The sequence below is a fragment of the Mytilus edulis genome, chromosome 4 (assembly GCF_963676685.1).
Source record: "Mytilus edulis chromosome 4, xbMytEdul2.2, whole genome shotgun sequence".
Lineage (NCBI taxonomy): Eukaryota > Metazoa > Mollusca > Bivalvia > Mytilida > Mytilidae > Mytilus > Mytilus edulis.
In genome coordinates this window covers 44,822,636-44,845,949 of record NC_092347.1, presented here as the reverse complement: position 1 = coordinate 44,845,949, position 23,314 = coordinate 44,822,636, and the positions used below count along the sequence as shown (strand labels likewise).

The following is a 23,314-nucleotide window of genomic DNA, read 5'->3' as shown; positions in this document are numbered from 1 at the left end:
TTTCATTAAAATTATTGTGATATATATATAGGTCTATACTAAAGCATGAACATTCCATTTGAAACCTGTGAAATAAATTATAAGCCTTTGTTTTAATTCAAGTGAAACTATAATTATTTAGAAAGATTTCAATAAATAGATCATTCTTCCACCAGGATATTAGTCCGAACATTAGCATAACCCGGGAAGTCCCATATCTATAAATAGATCACATCGGTGAATTCTGGAAATTTCCAATCCTATTTATATATTATGTGAGCGTCAGTAAGCTGGACAAAAGGTATAATGCAACGTGTTTCCAAAAATAGCAAAGGGAACAATTTTTAATCATTTTATTTTAATATCTGTGTCATCCTAACGTTGCAAATATTGTTTTCCCACCATTTCACTTGAAGTTGTTCCTGTTGAGTGTTGTAGTATTTATTTATAAATGACGAATAATGAAAACTGAGTTCGATATGTTTGTAAGTAATCCAACAGATCGGTCAATAGAAATTATGCTTGCAAACATGACATGATAGGATATGCTACAATGCGTTTAAATGCCTTTTTATCTGAAAATCATATAAAACTTGAACCTACATGATGTAAACTTGAAGAAAGTTCTTTAGTTATACTAGTTCCTGGTTGGCTAACCAAAGATAAATAAACATGAACTTGGCTGATGCTGATTGTGAATTATAGATTTGTCTACTTACATGTATTAAAAGCTTTTGTTTATATAAATATCACTTTTGAGTCTATGCTTTTACAACCCTATGAAGTTATTTAAAAGAAGCAAAATTAAATTCTCATATCTACATTTATAAAATACTATTAAAATGAGATTATAGCTAAATAAAGTTTTCATTAGTTTTCATAAGCATTATGATGTAATAGTGTCATTGATTGGACAAGGAGTCATAATAATGTTGCATTTTTTTTTTTTGGTAATGGACAGCACATTTTAAACCTGCAGAATATCTAGCTTTAAAGGCAGCCTTATAATCTAATGAGCTAAAAAAATATCTTCCTAGACTCTACCATGTTAGAACCCCTTTATGTATTAAATTACTCAACCATTATTTTGTCATGCCATTTATAGCATATTACTAGTACACACCCACAACATTGACGTTCTTGACTGAATTAAAGTACCTAGATGCCTTATTTTCAACCTTGATTTTTTAGTATTCTTATTGACAGTGTTGTGTTGATTATAAGGTTCACAGTTTTCTCTGCTTTTAAAATCTTTCTGTTTGAATCAGTCCTGGTTTTCATACTACAACTGGAAACAACTTGAAGATACATTTTTTGGGTGTTAATGAATGAACTAAGTAGTGTTAATCCCTGTATAATAACAAAGATCAGGTTTCTTAATGACTGGTGTATATAGCAAATCCCAAATACACTGTTTGGTGGTGCTTCTGACAAAGGTGGAATGCAGTACAGATCAGGTAACAGGTACTACTTGTAATGTCACGGAATAGAAGTTCCTTCATAATATAAGTTCCAAAAGGAAAATATATTCTGGAATATTATTTCCACAGGAATAAATATTACAGTATATGTTCCTAACGGAATAAATGGTATAGAATATTTGTTCCAACAGGAATAGATGTTATGACAATGTTTATAACAAAGTTTCCATTAGAACTTCTGTTAGGCAGAACAAATATACGTTGACAGTACAAGATTCAACCCAGAACTTTTTTAATTTTTGGTAGTATTAATAACGTGGAAAACAAAAGGGCCTGATACATGTGAAATGGTGTGATTTTTAATCAACATCATTGTCTTATATTATTTATATATTGTAAATTCAGAAATTAATGCAAGGTTTTTATTGTTGCAAAAAATGCGACAGAGTTGTAAACACAATAATTTAAACTAGCATTTTGATGTTTCTTTGATTCATCGTTTTTACATCATGGCGGCTATATTTTCGACCTTGTTGTTTTAGTAGTATAGATGATATGGTATGGGTTTTGAAATATTTTATATGAATTAAATAGGATTTTTCTCAAAATCGTAAAAATTAAAATCGCATCTATGTCTAAAATGACAAAATTGCAATAATAAATGCATGCAATAATTTCTGAATTTACAGTAATAAGTGTTTCTTTGATTCATCGTTTTTACATCATGGCGGCTATATTTTCGGCCTTGTTGTTTTAGTAGTATAGATGATATGGTATGGGTTTTGCTCATTGTTGAAGGCTATGTAATGACCAATAGTTGCATCATACCTCAACATCATTTGGTCTCTGGCTTGATCTAGATGTCTCTTTGGCAATCATAACACATCTCCTTATAAGGAAAGATACCAAGGAATTGCCTTTCTTTAACAAAAGCAAATTGGGCAACATTTTTGATGTAAGAATTGGCCTCACATTATATAGAAAAGCTTCAATATTAAGTTACTGCAAACATCAATCTTTCAGCTATTATTTACGATTTGAGCCAATGACTTAGAAATAGATTTTTCTGTTAGAGAAAAAAATAATGTTAGCTTATTCTTATTCTCTTTATACAAATTACAAACAAAAGTGAACCAACACCTCTTTATACAAATGTATATAAAATATTCAGTTTTTTGTTTATTTTAGGGTATGTATAATCAAATCCATATATGTAAATGTATGGTTATGATGACACAGAAAGTGCCAGTTTGCCAACCAATGCCACCATAAATGTGAATGGAACAACAGTAACTCTTAGTGAATCAAAGCCATACGGTGAGTACTATGACTTACTAATCCTTAGGGTTCTCAGTAATGGTCATCTTGTAAACATATATTTCTTGTCCCCTTCTGATGCTGCTATATGTTTTTATACAACCGCAAAAAAATTTGCGGTCGTATATTGGTATCTCGTTGTAGTCGTCTGAAGACAAATGGTTTCCGAATAATAACTTTAGTATACGTAAATAGAAATCAATAAAATTTTAACACAATGTTTATAACCACAAAAGAAAGCTTGAGATTGATTTTGGGGGTTATGGTCCCTAAGGTTTACGAAAAAGGGGCCCAAAACAAGCATTTATCTAGTGTCAGTACAAAAAGTTTTGTATAAGTATTTCAATTGTTCTAAAATTGTTCTACAATGTTTAATACCATAAGTAGAAGGTTTGGGATATTTTTTGTGGGTTATGGGGCAAACAGTCTAGGAATAAAGGGCCAAAAAGGGGCCAAAAACAAGCATTTTTGTAGTTTCAAGACAATTAATTGGAGTTTTCTTTCTTTTTCCAGAATGGTTGTTGAATCACCTAAAACCAATGCTTTATGAAATCTTCTTTGAAAATTGGAGTTATCTTTCTTTGTCAGGAATAGTAGTTGAATCAACTTAAATCAATGCTATATACAATATACAATGCAATATTCACTTTACTACCAACTGATAAATTAAAGCAGTCTTTACCATTCAGTGATTACAAGCACTTTGATTACCATTCTAGGGTTAATTTATGCCCCTTTATAAATGGAATAATTGAAGAATTTTTTAGTTTCTGTTCCCTTAACTAAATTTAATGAAATGTGTATACATAATGCTTATTACCTCTAAACTCAGTTTAAGTTCAATTTTTGGCAGCTTAACTTTTACAGTTCTTGAGTTATGTCCCTTTATAACGTTATATGCTAGCGGGGGCATCATCTATGTCCACACATTCCCCATTTATTTTTTAGAAATTACTATTAATTAGTAGTGATTTTAACCATGACTGTATGACATTTAATATTTTAATATTTTATGATGATGTATTTAAATGCGTAGTTATTGTTTCAAACTTCATTAGAAATTTGAATTGAGATTATTTTTGGAATAAGGGAAAGGGGGAGGTGAAAAAAAATGGGGGGGGGTTCAATTTTTCTCATTTCAGTTTTCAGAAATTAAAAAGAAAATTTCTTTAAATATTTATTTTTTTGAGAGGATTAATATTCACTAGCATAGTGAATTGCTCAAAAGCAAAAAAAAATTTAAGTTCATTAGACCACATTCATTCTGTGTCAGAAACCTATGCTGTGTCAACTATTTAATCACAATCCAAATTCAGAGCTGCATCCAGCTTGAATGTTGTGTCCATACTAGCCCCAACCGTTCAGGGTTTGACCTCTGCGGTCGTATAAAGCTGTGCCCTGTGGAGCATCTGGTTAGATATAGAAGAATGGAAAGACAATAATGATATGGTACTATTTCATTGATCTTGTACTTATTGCAAATTCAGAAATTAATGTGATCTTTTTAATAATGGCAAAAAATGAAAGTGTCAGGTTCACCATAATAAAATTCACATTCATAATTACATTACTGATTTTACACATTTTGCAATTGCATATTAGTTCAATCTGATTATCTCTCTTTATTTATGATTCCCAATAATAAATACATGCATTTATTTCTAAATTTATATTTAATGATGTAAATTTTCATATGAATGCTTTTCAGATGAGCCACCATCCTGGAGAACGAGAGTTACCTTAACCACCTGTCACACAGATTCCAGTAAACTTGATGGTATACATAGAAACATTGTGTCATTATTTGAGGGTCAAAATCTCCATTCAAATTTAGTTCAATTATGGAAAGAATTGAAAAAACAATACAATGCAGTTCTACAGAAACTTTTGACCCAGGCGGGGTCACATCAAATTGTTTTAGACATGTACATGTTTTCCAAAAGAGGGCATGAGAGCTACAAGAGAGAAGTATCGGACAGACGATTTTCTAGAATTTTAGTGTTACTATTCGAAGAAATGAGTGAAGGGAATATTGATAGTACAGACACATCGTTTAATGTGAGAACTGAGAGGGATGAAAAATTCACGGATCCAACACCACCAGAATCTCCAACATCTACCACAATATCCATTGGTGAACAGAGTTTAGATTCATATAGTTCATTTTCAGAATCTATGGCTTTTGGAGGTTTTCCAGATGACCCTTATGGAACTGTGCAAGTAAGTTTGAAAAATGATCTATATATATATATATAACCTCTTAAACACTGAACATGCTGAAGGTCATGCCTGGTGCTTATGAAGTTCCTAATTTCTGACAAATAGAACTTTCACTGTTCATTTGCAAATTGTTAAAGCAGATCATATGTTATAATGTGAGCCAAACCTGCCAAATCTCATCAACTGAAAATATTCTTCATTGTGAAGACTTTCCCCTTACTTAGTTCAAGACTACCTGTTAAGGGAGGTCATCAATGTCCCATTCACACAAATCATTCAAAATTTGTCTCTCTCTTTTTTTACCATGAAGGTGATAGCAATAGAAATAGTATTTTAAAAGAATCTTATAACAATGTATTATGCAGACATTTTATAAAGCAAAATTAAACTTCTTGCTTGTTTTTCTCATGCTTATATATATATATATATTTATATATATATTTTCTAACATAAGTATATAGTCAGTAATCATGGTAATAGATTAACTAATCCACAAATATAAATGTAAAAAAAACAATTAACAGAAAAAAACACCTATTTATGAATGCACATACATGATATAATAGGAGTGATTCATCTATGCTGTTTAGTCAAGATTTTAATGTTTTCTTCTATAGGAATTCTTTGATTACCGTATTCTTTTTTTCTGTAATTTTTCATAATAGATAGGGGACATAATCAAAATAGAACATAAAACATAAAATTAAAAATATAATGAACAAAATTTTTTTCTATGTGTTTTCACTTTGTTGTAATGCAACCTTGTTGACAATGTCTTGATACATAATTGATGTATGATGTTAGAAGATTGAAATTGCAGGATTCTTGAAATATTATAAGTTTTTATTTGACTGAAAAATCACAGTATGTTGTTACAACCAATGTGATGATATGATTTAATTATTCTCATGTGTTCTCTTTTTCAGGAATTCCTAGAAAGCACCCCAACTGAATCTCCATCAGTATCTCCAATAAAAGACACTCAGAGGTAATGTACATTTATGTAACAGGAAGAACAATACTTTAGTTGCCGATTTGATGATTTAATGGTAGCAAATGCAGTTTTACCGTGTAGCAGAGATAGTAAAACAGTTATTTGCAACCATCAAATCAAAATAGTTGACAATGGCAACTCTTCAGCTACAGTATTGTTATTCTGATTCTAATGCATTACAAATAAGAAATGATACATGAGCTTGAAAAAATGTATAAATAAAGTAAAGTTCCGCTAAAAACTTCACAAATGATTTTTGAGCATACACGTCATATAAATATACATGATAAATGAGAATTTATATTATATTGCTGGTACTTCTACAATCATGACAAGTCAAATTTTGTTAAAATCACAACAGTGTTTTTCAGAGAGGTTTTATTTTCAATAATATTGTAGTATTTGAACATTTATAGAGCCAACTATTCAAAATGGCATGTCACTACTTAGTTACAACATGCCAACTGTGAATTTGGTGGTTACTTTTAGCCAATTAAAAAAAAATTGATACATTAAAATTTTATTAAAATGTTTAATTACATGCGTTACTGCAATATAAAAAATTATTAAATACATTAGACATCAATCCTTTATCTAATGTTTCAATTTTAAATAGGTGTTCTTTGAAATAAGAATAATAAATAAATTCTGTTGGTTTTCCCATTTGAATTGTTACAAATTTTTGTCTTGTCTTTGGCTTTTAATGTTAACTATATGCAACATCAGTTTTGAACATCGATGAGAGACAAACTGTGAAATTAAGCTGCTTAAATCCACTTCATTTGGATTCTGATGTAAAGTTGTCTCATTGGCTGTTTTTTGCTCTTTGGTTGAGTTGTTGTCTCTTTGCTGCATTCCCTATTTCCATTCTCAATTATCAAAGATACATATTTATTTATGATATAAATTATTTTGATGAACCCAATTTAAACATCATTCTTTTTATAAATCTTGCTACATGCAGCATCATTGGAACATAATTAAGTTAATTTTTTTTTTTTTTTAAATAACAAAAAAATTCTTAAGTCTGTTAGTTGATGCAACATATCCAGCACAGCAAAATGAGACAGATATATAACTTTTTTTTGATATTTCACAGTCATGACAGGAGACAAACAGTCATGTTGGTGGAAGCTGGAGCACAGACCAATGCTGGTTTATCAGGTATTGTTACAACTTTCAGTCAATACAAAATGCAATCATTATTGCATTTACCATGTTTACTGGCTATCTTTCTCATTTAAAAAATTACATTAAAAAAATTGGTGTTATTTCCTAAATGATAATGAGTTACACCCATTTCATTCTCATGATACCATCACTTTGTTTCTTAGGTCAAGAACTTTATTTTAAAACAGTTTTTAATTTTCATGAATAAGGGCAATGAATTCATTGATGTTTTTTCACACATGACACTGTTTTAGAATATTTTGTTTTATTTCAGAACTTATTGTCTGTGATTTATTGGAAATTGTTACTAAGTACTATGTCCTTTTGGTCTAATAGTTTATGAACCATTTTACCAATGCTTTTCAAAATATTGTTACTGATGACAAAATAGAGGTCAAATTTGTTTTATAGAATTTTCACTTGTACTATTCTGTAGTTATTGTCCTTGATAGATTGGAAAAATGGCACTTTGTGAAGTTTCTGTGCAAAAACTTATAAACTGCTCAACAAATACTTTTAAAATTTTAATATGTTGTTATTAATGACAAAATGGTGGTCATATGCAATATTGACAATTTTCACTTTTCTGTTCAGGAGATATGGTCCTTCATAGATTGGAAAATGTCACTTTATGTCGTTTCAGTGCATTAACTTATGAACTATTCTTCCAATACTTTTAAAATTTTAATATTTTGTTACTGATAACAAAATGGAGGTCAAGTTAAAATTTGATGATTTCCACTTTTGTCGTTTAGGGGTTATGGTCCTTAATAGATTGGAAAATAAGCACAAAACATGGCAATGGTCAAACAAGCCTTAAAGTGCCTTCAACATGTTCAAGATACAGAAAACTTGGTTTTGTTGTCAATTTGGCAGCTCATTTAATGTCTGATATTCTTTGTCATCCATATCCACAGGGGTTAAAAAATCCACTAGCCCGACGCCCAGGACTAGATCATTTGCGCCTCGGGCAATCAAAACGTTAACCCAATATGCCCAACGGACTAGTAACAAAAAATTATTGGCGTTTCCAAAATAGATAGTGGAAAATCCCTTCATCCCTATCCTATCTTAGCCAATCAGTTTTAATTACGTCATCCGGGATTCAAAGCATTTGAACTGGTTTGTACAGGTCTAGGGTTGCGTTCAATTTTGTAGCTGCTACTAAGCTTAAGGACTAAGATTTATGACTATTGAACGTGTAGCTAGCCTAGCTGCTACATAGATATTGATAGCAGCTAGGCTAGCTATTTGTTCAGTAGACAAAAAATCTATGTAGCACTACGTAGCCGCTACGATATTGAACGCAACCCTGTTGTACAGTTACATGTTTTAAAAATAGAACAAGTAACTCAGGGTATCCAGGTATCATCTACTGATCGCAATATCTCACACTTTCTAAATCGATTTCTCAAAACTGGGGGTATTGTACATTGCTTCTGTCGAGATTTTCAATTAAGGTAGCACAATACAAAGATTTTTTCACTCCCAATCAGACATCTTTAAACTAATGTAATTCATTTAATCCTTCTTTATATTTTGTAAGTGAGGTACCAAAAGAAAGAAGAAAGATTGATCTTTCAAATTGTGATAATTTCATGATGACATAATTATTACATAATTAATGATTATGTAATTAGTTGTTATATTGTGATGTCCACACTTGAATGAATTTAGCGTCTTTGTTCTTAATGGCATCCAAAAATATTTTATAGATTCTTGTTCAACACAGCTTGACCTTCAAAACTGTGTCTCAGATTTCCAAAAACATCAATAGAACAAATGTTATACCTATTTAGAATTAAGTGGTCTCTTATGAATTGGTGTTGCAAACTTCATTGAAGATTTATGAGAGAATGAAATACAATAGGAAAAATCTGAGACACAGTTTTGGAGGTCAAACTGTGTTGTGCAAGAATCTATAAAATATTTTGGGATGGTATGAATAACAAAGAAGCTAAATTCATTCAAGTATGGACATACCAATGTGGCAACTAATTACATAACAATTAACTATGTAATCATTATGTCATAATAAAATTATCACAATTTGAAAGATTAATCCTTCTTCTTTCTTTTGGTACCTCATTTATAAAGTTTAAAGAAAGATGAGTGGAATTACATCAGTTTAAAGATGTCTGATTGGGGATGAAAAATCTTTGTATTGTGCTACCTTAACCCTACCGGTTATTGTGTATTGGTCTTGTCGGACAACTATTGAGCACGAAACAATACAACAAAATATTTCAAAATATATTAGAACGGGCACCCCAGGAACTTCGTCAGTTTCAAAGCAAAAAATCGGTAGATGAAGGGGGGTACTATTGAGGCTGAAAATTCATCCAGAAAAAATGTAAAATACGATCGGGAAAAGCGGAAAAGAACATATCTAGTGACATGGACAGAAAGATTCCCCTGGGCAAGGTCGGCTGTGGTGCCAGGATGAAATTTCCAAGACCATGTTCTGCGAATATTGCCAGTGTTTTCCCGAGCACGCCAATAAAAGGTCTCCCTTGTATGTGTGGACAACAAATATAATTATTAAACCACTTGTTTCACACGATAAAACCAATAAACATGTTTTCTCTGCCAGAAAATAAACTAGTTTAAAACGGTGTATAATGTCCCCGTCAAAACATGACACCCACCATGTATTATGCAGCAAACTCTGATTTGAAAGGCATACATGGGCTAGCAGGTCAATTTTGATGGGCTAGCAGTTCTTCGAACAGGGCTAGTAAAATCCTGCTGCCAATAAGTCCTGGGCTAGTTATCTGTTACAATATTTTTTAACCCCTGATCCAATTTTAGTGTGTGGATACAAGCAGTAATTCATTGATGTACCTTGCCTATTTGTTTATGCTATCAAACATTAGATAATTTATATCTGATTTTTCTCCCCGTGAAGGGGTATGAAATGCAAAATACAAAATTTGTTAAATGGTTTTTTGTTCAAGTTTAAAGGCTCATGCTTTATGGATATTATGCATTAAAGACAATTTTTTAAATTTCTTTGACTGGAAAGTATCAAGCTTAAGCTAAGTGTAGCAACTGGATCTCAATTCATTGTTTATTTATATAATTTTCAGAAATGCCTGGTCCTCACCCATTGTCTTCAAGACAGATGAATCCAATGTCTTCAAGACAGATGAATCAAATGAAAAATCAGCTTGAAGCATCCTTGACCAGAAAGCTGACTGATGTGAGAAATACTCAAGCAAAAGACAAGATGGATTTTGTGCGAAGAATTGACAAGTTAGAAAAAATTATAAAGCAGAGCAATGAAACGTCTGAGCTGATGCAGGCTTCACAGAAAACAGCTATAGATGAAGGACTTGACCGAACTCGCAGAACTTTACATGGTCTTTCTGAAAAAATGGAAGACATGGAAAGGATGTTTGAAGAGAAATTGCAATTAATGACTGAAACAAGGTCAGGTCAAAGAGATACAGAAAAAATTCAAGATTTAACCCAAGAGGTGAAGGACTTTAGGAAAAACTTTGAGGTGTATCAAGTAGAAACAACAAAAAGGTTAGATCTTGTTGTAAATACTGTAACCGAAGTTAAATCTGCGGTAGAAAAATCAGTGTTAGATATTAAAGAAGCATTTACTGGTACACGTTATACCAAAACACCACCAAGAAGTCCTCCTTCTAGTCCCAGATCTAATACTCATGTTCACTTGCAATCCAGTCGTCAGCCTGAACATCATGATAACTCATCTACATTACCCAAAATATTAAGTGGAGATTCTCATCTCTTCACTAGACCATCAGGAAGTACACAGAGAATTGACCAACCACAAGATTCTCATGATATTTCAAGATTTGGTAGTCAAAGTATCGGATTAGGTGTTGAAGGGTTAATTCAAAGAGATGATAATGTCAATAACGTCCATTCACAGTCACCACAAGGATATATCAGACTGTCTCAAAGTAGGCCAGAAAGACAAGAACAGAATCCCAGATTTGAAATGCATAGTGATATAACAAGATCTTCTTCTTCCTTATTTCCAAATACTCCACCAGAGCTTGAAGAGGCATTCAAAATGGCAGAAGAAGAAGGGATTCTGCCAAAAAGTGGATCAGATGAAGAAAATCTTGAAAGAGAGGAAAGAGAAAGTACTCATTTGCCAACAGTTGAAGGTGCTACTGGTTTTAGTGATGAACATATGTTTGACAATGGGCAAACTCAACCACTGTCACCACTCAGTACACATGGTACAGAACCTTCATTAGGTGGAGACACACAGCCTCTCCTGAATGAAGAAACTATTTTGGCAGAAGTTCAGAGAACTACCCAAGCAGGTATATGTGTTTTATCAAAACATGCAAAATAAGCATATTCTTTTTTATCAGATATTTTAATGAAGACACCACTAATACAATTAAGGACATGACATTTTAAAAAGTGGAATAAAATATACTTTCTTTTTCTGGAGCTCCCAAGTTCACCTTCAGTTTGTTTATGGCAATGTTTTGTAGATTATTGTTGATTTTTTTATAATGACCTCATGCTCACAGTATGTTTGGATCAAATTAGAATGGCACTTTATTGTTTACAACATGATAAAATGTTATCAAGTGTAATTTTTCTTTGATTTAAAATTCTGTATTTTGATTATGTTTTTTCTTTTAGATGAAGGAATTGTATTTGAAGCAAATGCACTGCAGATATCAGCTGACCTTCCATTTACTGGCACTATTCTTAAAACTTTGGTAAAGGCATTGCAAGGTAAAACTTATTGTATATTTGACTGATGTTAAATTATGCTCCCAAACCCAAACAAGTGCTATCTATTAATTTTCTTGCAATTGGTCAGTTCAATTAGGAGCTATTTAACATATATATTAAAAAAACTGTTTATTTTTTGATTGACTGTGCGTTAGGAAACTTATAAAATATGCCTGGAGTAATTTACTTTGTAAAAGAATGATAAATATAAAATAAGTACAAACACTTAAAAAATATATTCCTTCAAGTGTCCCTTGGTCATCAGATGGTGGTTGAAATAGATAATGTTATGTCTACTTGGGATAAATAGCTCAAACAGATCTGAAATGGTAGAACTGTTAATTAGGGTCTGTTTACTAGAACCTTGAAAATTCTTCAGACAGCATTGCTGGGATAAAACATTCGGTCAAGTGATCTCATGTGAGAAGTTAGAAACATTTTCAGAAATCATATCATTATAGAACAATCTATTCTCTAAAAGACCAACTTTTCAAATAATTTCTGTCACATAAAACTGAGGCTAGCCAAACTTGGAATGCAGTTGTAACATGAGCTTTTAGTGTGTTGTATACCAAATTCAATCACTCAGACATTTGACACCTATGAAAGTTAACCCTTGTCTGATGGCTTAAAACCTAAAACTTAAAATGTCATCTTTATAACACTGAATTTCATACTAGCAACAAAATAAATGTACTGGGCAAGTCTGGGGGTATTTTAACCCCGTATTTGTCCTGATATGTGGACAGCCCATGTTTTTCCCAAAGAGCTCATTGTTCATGTTTGTGTTATTTTTTTACAGGTAGTAAGAGTAATGTTCCTGATACATCTGACGGTGGAATAGATACAATACTCTGTTTAGATATATCACAAAGCACAGAAGGCAAAGCATTTGACCAGTTGATTTCTGTTTTAACAGATTTACTGAATGGTAACTATTATAATTGATAATTTTGATATTTATGACCTTATCTCAGAACTAATGGTTGCAAAATTTTAAAACAAGAACAAGAATATATAAAAGCAGTTATTTATACAGTTACCAGTTGAAGAGGTACTGATGACATCACTTTTGCCAAAAGATAAAAGATGACAAAACAAAGTCAATAAAACACTATGCCCAAATCTAAAAATTGAGCTCCACAAATCACACAAGGTTCTTTAGCTCCAAAATAAAACAGTATTGGGCTAACTGCAGTTTAAGACAACCAGCTTCATTGAAGGCTTTTGACACAGGACAGATACACACAATTTTAACAGATCTAAACCAGCCAAGTGAACACTAAATCATTCCACTTGTCCCTACCAGTACAACAAAAGCAATCAAATACAATAAAAACAATCTACAACAAAAAGCTTTAGTGAAATAAAATAGGAGATAAAAACATATATGCATAATGGGAAAAAAAAACATTGCTTGAATCAGTTGCTTTAAAAATCTTTTATTATACCTAGATGCAGAGGAGTTGTCACTCAACAGAGAATTGTATGAGAACATTGGAATTGTAGTATTTGGTTCACAGACTGAAATACTATCACCTTTAACAATGGACTACAGTGATCTAGTGGCTAAGATATGTAAGTATTTATGATTGCTATTCCTGGCAGTAAAAAGAAATGTCGAAAGGGACATCCAAAATATAGCTTTTGTAGGATTCTTATTAATCACAAGATGTACTTTTGCTTTTACTTTTTAATCTGAATTTTTTATAGGATTATCTTTTTTTGTTGTATCTGCAACTGCTCCTGAACCACTAGTCAGAATAATATGACACATTAAAAGAACCTTAATCACAAAAAGTACTTTTGCACTTATTTTCTACATCTGAATGACTTTTGGGGCTTACTTTTTTTTTATTGGTTTCCATTCTCTAACTTTTGTTTGCCTTAACAAAATGTTATGAAACTTATTCACAATGCTTATTACTATAAAACACATATCAAGTTTAAATTATGTGGCGTTGTTTTTACCTTTTAAGAGTTTTGCCCCTTTACATATGGGATTTTTTTTTTTTTTTTTCGGTTTCTGTTCTCTCAACCAAATGTTATCAAACTTATATAAAATGTTTATTACCATAAAACACAGGCCAAGTTAAAATTTTGTTTGCTTTACTTTTACTGTTCTAGAGTTATGTCCCTTTACAAATGAAAATATTGTTAAAATTTTCATTTCCATTCTTTGACTTTAGATTGCCTCAACCAAATAATATGAATCTTATACACAATGCTTATAACCACAAAACATAGTTCAAGTGTGAATTCTGATGGCTTCACTTTTACTGTTCTAGAGTTATGTCCCTCTACAAATGGAAAAATTACTGGATTTTATACTTTAGAATAAGTTAATAGAAATCTATGAAATTTTAACACAAGGTTTATGACCACAAAAGGAAGGTTGGGATTGATTTTGGGAGTTTTGGTCCCAACAAAGTTGGGGCCAAAAGGGGCCAAAATTAAACTTTGTTTGATTTCATCAAAAAATGACTTATTGGGGTTCTTTGATATACCAAATCTAACCGTGTATTCAGATTCTTTATTCAGATTCTTGACTTTTGGTCCTGTTTTCAAATTGGTCTACATTAAGGTCCAAAGGGTCCAAAATTAAACTTAGCTTGATTTTAACAAAAATTGAATTCTTGGGGTTCTTTGATATGCTGAATCTAAACATGTACTTAGATTTTTTATTATGGGCCCAGTTTTCAAGTTGGTCCAAATCGGGGTCCAAAATTATTATACTAAGTATTGTGCAATAGCAAGAAATTTTCAATTGCACATTATTGCACAATAGCAAAGAATCTTCAATTGCACAGTATTGTGCAATAGCAAGAAATTTTCAATTGCACAGTTTTGCGCAATAGCAAGAAATATTCAATTGCACAATATTTTCCCATTTTCAAATTGGTCTTCATTAAGGTCCAAAGGGTCAAAAATTAAACTTTGTTTGCTTTTAACAAAAATTGAATATATGGGGTTCTTCAATATGCTGAATCTAACCATGTAATTAGATTTTTAATATTTGGGCCCAGTTATCAAATTGGTCCACATTGAGGTCTAAAGGGTCTAAAATTGAACATTATTTGATTTCATCAAAAATTGAATTCTTGGGGTTATATGATATGCTGAATCTAACCATGTATTTATATTTTGGATATTGGACCATAATAGGTAAATGTCCAATTTAAAATTTTTAAGTTTTTAGATTTAAGTTTTTAGACCACATTCATTCTGTGTCAGAAACCTATGTTGTGTCAACTATTTAATCACAATCCAAATTCAGAGCTGTATCAAGCTTAAATGTTGTGTCCATACTTGCCCCAACTGTTCAGGGTTCGACCTCTGCGGTTGTATAAAGCTGCGCCCTGCGGAGCATCTGGTTCATTTCTGTTCTCTATGTTTAGTTTGCCTCAAGAAAATGTTATGAAACATATACACAATGCTTATTACCTCAGATCAAGTACAAATTTGAGTAGCGTCTCTTTTACAGTTCTTGAGTTATATCTCTTTATAATATTAAATGCAATCATTCCCCATTTATTTTACACTACAGTACACGTATGGGATGGGATATTTTGCAACTCTGCTTTAGTTTCTGATTACAATTTATTAAAATTAACAGACAATCTTAACTAGATAATGCTTACCAAGATAATTTTGTAGATCAATTGAAACCTGAGGGAGCATCAGCACTACATACAGCTTTAGTTTTATGCAGTATTGCTCTCAAAGAGAAAGGTACAGTTGTAGACAGATTTTTTTTAAATAAAATTATACTTGAATTTTGCTCTATATATTAAAGCCTTAAGGGCATACCATACAGTTACAGTGGAGGTTATGAAGTTGCTAATGTAAATTGTTATTCTCGCGACGTCAAGTTACGACTAATTGGGAAAAGATTCAGTTTTCAACTGATTTTTATCATTCAAACTTATTGAACTTGAAAATGAGTTCATGGACCCCTCTTTTTTAAAATGCCATTTTGTTTGATTATGTTAGAAGATTATGTGTGCCAATTTTTATGAAAACGTAAATTGTGGATTTTTTTTTGATTTGATAAATATACAGCAAATAAGGATGTTTTTTCTACATTCGTGAACATTTGATAGATATGAGTTATTTGAAAAAACAAATTGCACAAATTTAAAGGACATTTATATAAAACAGAATTTACAAATAATTTAACAAAAAACAGCTTTTGTTTATCTTTTAAAACGAAAAGTTATGTATTTCTGTCGAAAGGAAAAATATGTCCACAAATCTGAATTTTGAGCAAATATATAAAATTTGGACCTCATTATACTCTAAAAATAGTACGTGAAGGTATATTTTTTATTACATTTTTGATTTAATAAGGCAAAAAATAGCCTATCTGCAAATTGTCAGCAAAATTTAAATATAGGATCAAAACTGTATCGTATGCCCTTAATGAGCAGACAAGGGTTTTTGTTGATGGCAATAAATAGTGAAATACCTATAAAAAAAACATTCAGTTAATAATATTGAGAATGAAAATAGGGAATGTGTCATCCAATAAGCAGAAAACAGCTCACTTCTAAACTGCATTCTTCTAAAAAATAAAAACTTTGACCAACTTAAGCTTGAAAATTACCATTCAGACATATTGCAATTCAATTTTTTGTTAAAATATGGAAGCCAAAACTCTTCCCTATGCCCATTAAGACTTTTAGTGAATAGAGCAAAATACAATAGATTAAAAATTTATTGTAAAAAATTTACCAAACATTTCAACACAGAAAAGCAAAATTGCATACAGGCAAAGCACATAAGCAAAAACGGAAATCAAGAATACACATTCCACTTTTTGATTGACATTTTCTTAAAATTCTAGAAAATTACAGTTAAGTTTCAGTGGTCAGCATTTTGTGTGTGAATGTGTCTTGGCTTATAAAATTCCAAATCATATTTAGCCATGCCTTACTCATTAACATACATCCACTCAATGTTACCATTTTTGTCGAGCCTTCGACTTTAGTCGAAAAAGCGAGACTAAGCGATCCTACATTCCGTCGTTGTCGGCGTTGTCAGTGTCGTCGGCGGCGGCGTCCACAAATATTCACTCTGTGGTTAAAGTTTTTGAAATTTTAATAACTTTCTTAAACTATACTGAATTTCTACCAAACTTGGACAGAAGCTTGTTTATGATCATAAGAAAGTATCCAGAAGTAAATTTTGAAAAAATAAAATTCCATTTTTTCCGTATTTTACTTATAAATGGACTTTGTTTTTCTGCGAGGAAACATTACATTCACTCTGTGGTTAAAGTTTTAAAAATTTTAATAACTTTCATAAACTATCCTTGATTTGTACCAAACTTGGACAGAAGCTTGTTTATAATCATAATATAGTATCAAGAAGAAAATTTTGTAAAAATAAATTTCCACTTTTCCGTATTTTACTTATAAATGGACTTAGTTTTTCTGCGAGGAAACATTACATTCACTCTGTGGTTAAAGTTTTTAGAATTTTAATAACTTTCATAAACTATCCTTGATTTGTACCAAACTTGGACAGAAGCTTGTTTATAATCATAATATAGTATCAAGAAGAAAATTTTGTAAAAATAAATTTCCACTTTTCCGTATTTTACTTATCAATGGACTTAGTTTTTTTGCCAGAAACAAAACATTCACTCTGTGGTTTAAGTTTTTAAAATTTTTATAATGTTCTTAAACTATCCTGGATTTCTACCAAACTTAGACAGAAGCTTGTTTCTGATCATAAGATATTATTCAGAAGTAAATTTTGTTAAAAAAAAAAATCACTTTTTCCGTATTTTACTTATCAATGGACTTTTTCTTCCAGTTAACATTACATACAGTCTGCAGTTAAAGTTTATACAACATTTATTAGATTCGTAAACTATCCTGGATTTTTTACCAAACTTGGAAGCTTCTTTCAATCAAAAGACAGTATCAAGAGGGAAATTTTTATTGATGTTTTTCCTCATTTTGTTGAGTCTGCGATTAACAGCAAAAGTAGGCGAGACACTGGGTTCCGCGGAACCCTTACGAATTTTTCAACATTACATATATTAATTCATAAAAGGCATACTATGTATATAACTAAGTAACTTAATGTGGTTCTTTAGTCAATCTTTACAGACATTTCATGTTTCTTCTGTTTTTCATCACAAAAAAGTTTTTAAAGTTTGTGTAATACACATAAAAACTAAGAATTTGATTAAAATGAGAAATTGCTTTAAAAAGAAAAACAACATAAGATAAGTACACTGTTGATTTACAAGGCTGCTCCAAACTTTTCATGAAGATTTTTTTTTTTGGTTTTTTTATTTCAGGAGGGCCTATGTCAATGGGAGGATATATTGTACCACCAAGAATTGTTGTTTTCTCGGATGGAAGACCCACAGATGATTCTCAAATGGATGACAAATTATCAGAGAATGCACAAAAGCCACCTGAGGTAAAGATGTCAGACCACCAATTAACCAACTCCAATTTTATAGGAAATATGTAAAAGAAGCCCTTCTCAAAGAAATAGCTAATGAAGTTACATGAATGTAACTTTCTGATTAATGAAATATATTTTGATCATTTTGAGCCCAAATTTACTAGTGCATGAAAAAATTGCAATACAGTTTTAAGATAGATGTGCCCAATTACATACTAATGAAGATTTGTATGGCCCCACAATGAAGTTGTTGGTGCCATATAGTTTTACCCTTGTCTGTAATTCTGAAATTCTGTAATTCAAAATTCTGTCATTCTGTCATTCTGCAACAAACCATTATACAGAGTTTTTTTCTAAACGCCTTCGGATATTGGGCTGATTGCAATACAGTTTTAAGATAGATGTGCCCAATTACATACTAATGAAGATTTGTATGGCCCCACAATGAAGTTGTTGGTGCCATATAGTTTTACCCTTGTCTGTAATTCTGAAATTCCGTAATTCAAAATTCTGTCATTCTGTCATTCTGCAACAAACCATTATACAGAGTTTTTTTCTAAACGCCTTCAGATATTGGGCTGATTTTTTGTATGTGAGTTAACCATGATGAGTTGCAGATCAAGTTTTAGTTTTGTTCTACTCCGCTAATTTTGGCCGAAATTACGGGCTTTGGACTTTGATAAATTGTTGAAATTCACAGTTATACACACTTTTTAGCTCACCTGACCTGAAAGGTCAAGTGAGCTTTTCTCATCACTTGGTGTCCGTCGTCCGTAAACTTTTACAAAAATCTTCTCCTTTGAAACTACTGGGCCAAATTTAACCAAACTTGGCCACAATCATCCTTGGGGTATCTAGTTTAAAAAATGTGTCCGATGACCTGGCCATCAAACCAAGATGGCCGCCATGGCTAAAAATAGAACACAGGGGTAAAATGTATATTTTGGCTTATATCTTTAAAACCAAAATCTGACGCGGGGTAAAATTGTTGATCCGGTCAAGATCTATCTGCCCTGAAATTTTCAGACAAATCGGACAACCTGGTGTTAGGTTGCTGCCCCAGAATTGGTAATTTTAAGGAAATTTTGCAGTTTTTGGTTATTATCTTGAAGACTATTATAGATAGAGATAAACTGTAAAACAGCAATAATGTTCAGCAAAATAAGACCTACAAATAAGTCAATATGACCAAAATTGTCAGTCAACCCCTTAAGGAGTTATTGCCCTTTATAGGCAATTTTAACAACATTTTCGTCATTTTTTGTAACTTGTACAAAAATCTTCTTCTCTGAAACTACCGGGCCAAATTTAAACTTACTTGGCCACAATCATTATTGTGGTATATTGATTAAAAAATGTGTCTGATGACCTCACCTACCAAACAAAATGGCCGACATGGCTAAAATTAGAACATAGTGGTAAAATGCAGTTTTTGCTTTATATCTTTGAAACTAAGACATTTAGGGCAAATCTTTCAAGATTTAAATGTCCATCAGAATAAGATCTATCCCCTCACAAGTTTTCAGATGAATCCTACAATCCGTTGTTGGGTTGCTGCCCTAAAATTGGTAATTTTAAGGAAATTTTGCAGTTTTTGGTTATTATCTTGAATACTATTATAGATAGAGATAAACTTTAAACAGCAATAATGTTCAGCAAAGTAAGATCTATAAATAAGTCAACCTGACCAAAATTATCAGAGAACCCCTTAAGGAGTTATTGTCCTTTATAGTCAATACATGTATTGAACAACTTTTCGTCATTTTTGTAACTTGTACAAAAATCTTCTTTTCTAAAACTATGGGCCAAATTTAACCAAACTTGGCCACAATCATTACTAGGGTATCTATTTTAAAAAAGTGTCTAATGACCCTGCTTACCAACCAAGATGGCCGACATCAGTAAATACAGTAACAGGTGAGCGACACAGGCTCTTGAGAGCCTCTAGTTTTCTAAACATTTTCAGATAATGGACTGATATTTGGTATGTGAGTTAACCATGATGAGTTACAGATCAGGTTTAACTTTTGTTCTGGTCTGCTAATTTTTGCCAAAATTACGGGCTTTGGACTTTGATAAATTGTTGAAAATCACAGTTATACGGACCTTTTTTCTAAACTCTTTTAGATATTGGGATGATTTTTGGCATGTGAGTTAACCAAGATGAGTTACAGATCAAGTTAAAGTTTTGTTCAGCTCAGTTAATTTTTGTCAAAATTACGGGCTATGGACTTTGATAGATTATTGAAAATCATAGTTATACAGACTTTCAGATATTGGGCTGATTTTTTATACATGAGTTGAGCTACAGGTCAAGTTTAAGTTTCGTTCCGTTCCGCTAATTTTTTTGTCAAAATTAAGGATTTGCAACTTTGAAGATTGTTGAAAATCTTAGTTATACAGACTTTTTTTCTATATGCCTCCAGATTTTGGGCTGATTTTTGATATGTGAGACTACCATCATATTTGTGTCCACATGTGTAATTGAAATAGCAGATTTTTCAACTTTTTGAGACGGGGCCATTCGTGTCACTTTGACACATCTAGTTAGTAATGAAACATGCTATTTTTAGAAGTAAGGCACTTTCCTATCATCAAGTGTCACTACATGACTTTAACAATTTGTTGAAAATTGACATAAAGATAATTGATACATGCATAAATCAGAATATGCACGGTTTTCATGAAGTTGAACCTACGGGAAAATTTTAAGAGATCGCTGAAAAATTGCAAATAATGGCTGATTATAGAGGGATTTTTTAATAAGTGGTCCTACACCTAAAGGTTGCATTTATAATTTGTTTTGTTATTATACCCCCGCTTTAAATACCCCCGCTTTAAAAAAGGGGGGGTATACTGTTTTACCTCTGTCTGTCCGTCCATCAGTCCATCAGTCCGTCCGTCAGTCAGTCCGTCCCATGAAACTTTCGTTACATTTTTCTCAGGAACTACACATCCACCCTTTCTATAATTTGGTATCAACATTTATATATGTCAGCCATACCGTGTGATGCGTTTTCAGATTCATCACTTGACAACTTCCTGTTTACCGAACACTTGTCTGATTTTACACATGATAGCCAAGTTGAAAATTTTCATCACATTTTTCTCAGGAACTACAATACAAGGATTTCTGAAATTTGGTTTCAGGATTTATATAAGTCAGCTATACCGTGTGATGCGTTTTCAGATTCATCACTTGACAACTTCCTGTTTACCGAACACTTGTATGATTTTACACATGATAGCCAAGTTGAAAATTTTCGTCACATTTTTCTCAGGAACTACAATACAAGGATTTCTGAAATTTGGTTTCAGGATTTATATAAGTCAGCTATACCGTGTGATGCGTTTTCAGATTCGTCACTCGACAACTTCCTGTTTACCGAACACTTGTATGATTTTACACATGATAACCAAGTTGAAAATTTTCGTCACATTTTTCTCAGGAACTACAATACAAGGATTTCTGAAATTTGGTTTCAGGATTTATATAAGTCAGCTATACTGTGTGATGCGTTTTCAGATTCATCACTCGACAACTTCCTGTTTACCGAACACTTCTATGATTTTACACATGATAACCAAGTTAAAAATTTTCGTCACATTTTTCTCAGGAACTACAATACAAGGATTTCTGAAATTTGGTTTCAGGATTTTTATAAGTCAGCTATACCGTGTGATGCGTTTTCAGATTCATCACTCGACAACTTCCTGTTTACCGAACACTTGCATATTTTTACACTATTAATATTATCCACTTGCGGCGGGGGTATCATCAGTGAGCAGTAGCTCGCAGTTTCACTTGTTTTCTTCTTGTTTACTTTAATTCAGTCAGAGTCAAATGTAGTAATTTAAAAACTAAGCAGATAGGGTAATTGATTCCAAATGAAACAACTATCAATGACTTCACATTTATAAAAGTTAAAAAATGTGGTCTTTGTTTTAGTTAGGAGAGAGAGTGAAGATTATGGTTCAGAAGTTACACCACCAAGGATATACAGTGTTTACTGTTCCAGTTGGTAGTCATTTTAATAGGGTAAGTTGTTGTTCAGAAGTTACTCCACCAAGGATATATAGTGTTTACTGTTCCTGTTGGTAGTTTACTGTTCCTGTTGGTAGTTATGTTAATAGGGTAAGTTATGGTTCAGAAGTTACACCACTAAGGATATACACTGTTTACTGTTCCTGTTGGTAGTTATGTTAATAGGGTAAGTTATGGTTCAGAAGTTACACCACCAAGGATATATAGTGTTTACTGTTCCTGTTGGTAGTCATGTTAATAGGGTAAGTTATGGTTCAGAAGTTACACCACCAAGGATAAACAGTGTTTACTATTCCTGTTGGAAGTCATGTTAATAGGGTAAGTTATGGTTCAGAAGTTACACCACCAAGGATATACATTATATTCTAATCGTCACCTCAAATGTATATAAAGTATTTATTAAATAAAACAAACACTTGTTCCATAGAAATAGCTCGCCAGCATATGCAGCAATACTGTTATATTTTATTAAATCAAAATATTGAGTTTTGATGTCATGATATAAGCAACACCGCTGCGTAGTACACAACAGCCTACAAAATAGAAAAACAAAATCAGAAATCATATATACATATATATCTTAATAATCAAATAAACAATGTCCTACTGATAGTATAAATATCTATCTATCTATGCGTGAAAACATTTCAAATATACTAGCATCTAAATCCGGGGGGGAGGGGAGGGGGGTCTTTACCTAAACTAAGCTGTCTTACTAAACAGTATACGAGCTTCGAATGACAATATATCTTAAATTACTTAAACAAGACAACTATTCGCGCTTTAAAAATCCCGTGCTATTTGCATAACAAATATCGTACTCAATATATTTAAGCAATGTGACAAATATTGACCAATCCAAAATATCATATATTTAAAACACAAACCTGTTTATCTTATATAAACACCAATAGATGACCACTTATAATGTGGACACACAATCACGTGTGATTGTTTACATAATAGAAAACGCGTGTATGCTCAACTTTAATAAATACATTTGTTTAC

At 31.9% G+C, this 23,314-nt stretch overlaps 1 protein-coding gene across 1 annotated transcript in view; it reads left to right on the top strand.

Moving 5' to 3' along the window:
* Window positions 1–182: 182 nt before the first annotated feature.
* LOC139519784 (uncharacterized) overlaps window positions 183–23,314 on the top strand; it is a 40,561-nt gene continuing 17,429 nt past the window's right edge. The window contains exons 1-12 of the mRNA XM_071312044.1: window positions 183–280; window positions 2,589–2,717; window positions 4,426–4,937; window positions 5,864–5,925; window positions 7,031–7,095; window positions 10,191–11,408; window positions 11,740–11,835; window positions 12,638–12,766; window positions 13,291–13,413; window positions 15,493–15,567; window positions 18,149–18,273; window positions 22,211–22,300. Of these exons, the coding sequence (XP_071168145.1) occupies window positions 2,618–2,717; window positions 4,426–4,937; window positions 5,864–5,925; window positions 7,031–7,095; window positions 10,191–11,408; window positions 11,740–11,835; window positions 12,638–12,766; window positions 13,291–13,413; window positions 15,493–15,567; window positions 18,149–18,273; window positions 22,211–22,300 (2,595 nt within the window). The 5' untranslated portion in view covers window positions 183–280; window positions 2,589–2,617. The remainder of the gene's footprint in view (window positions 281–2,588; window positions 2,718–4,425; window positions 4,938–5,863; window positions 5,926–7,030; window positions 7,096–10,190; window positions 11,409–11,739; window positions 11,836–12,637; window positions 12,767–13,290; window positions 13,414–15,492; window positions 15,568–18,148; window positions 18,274–22,210; window positions 22,301–23,314) is intronic.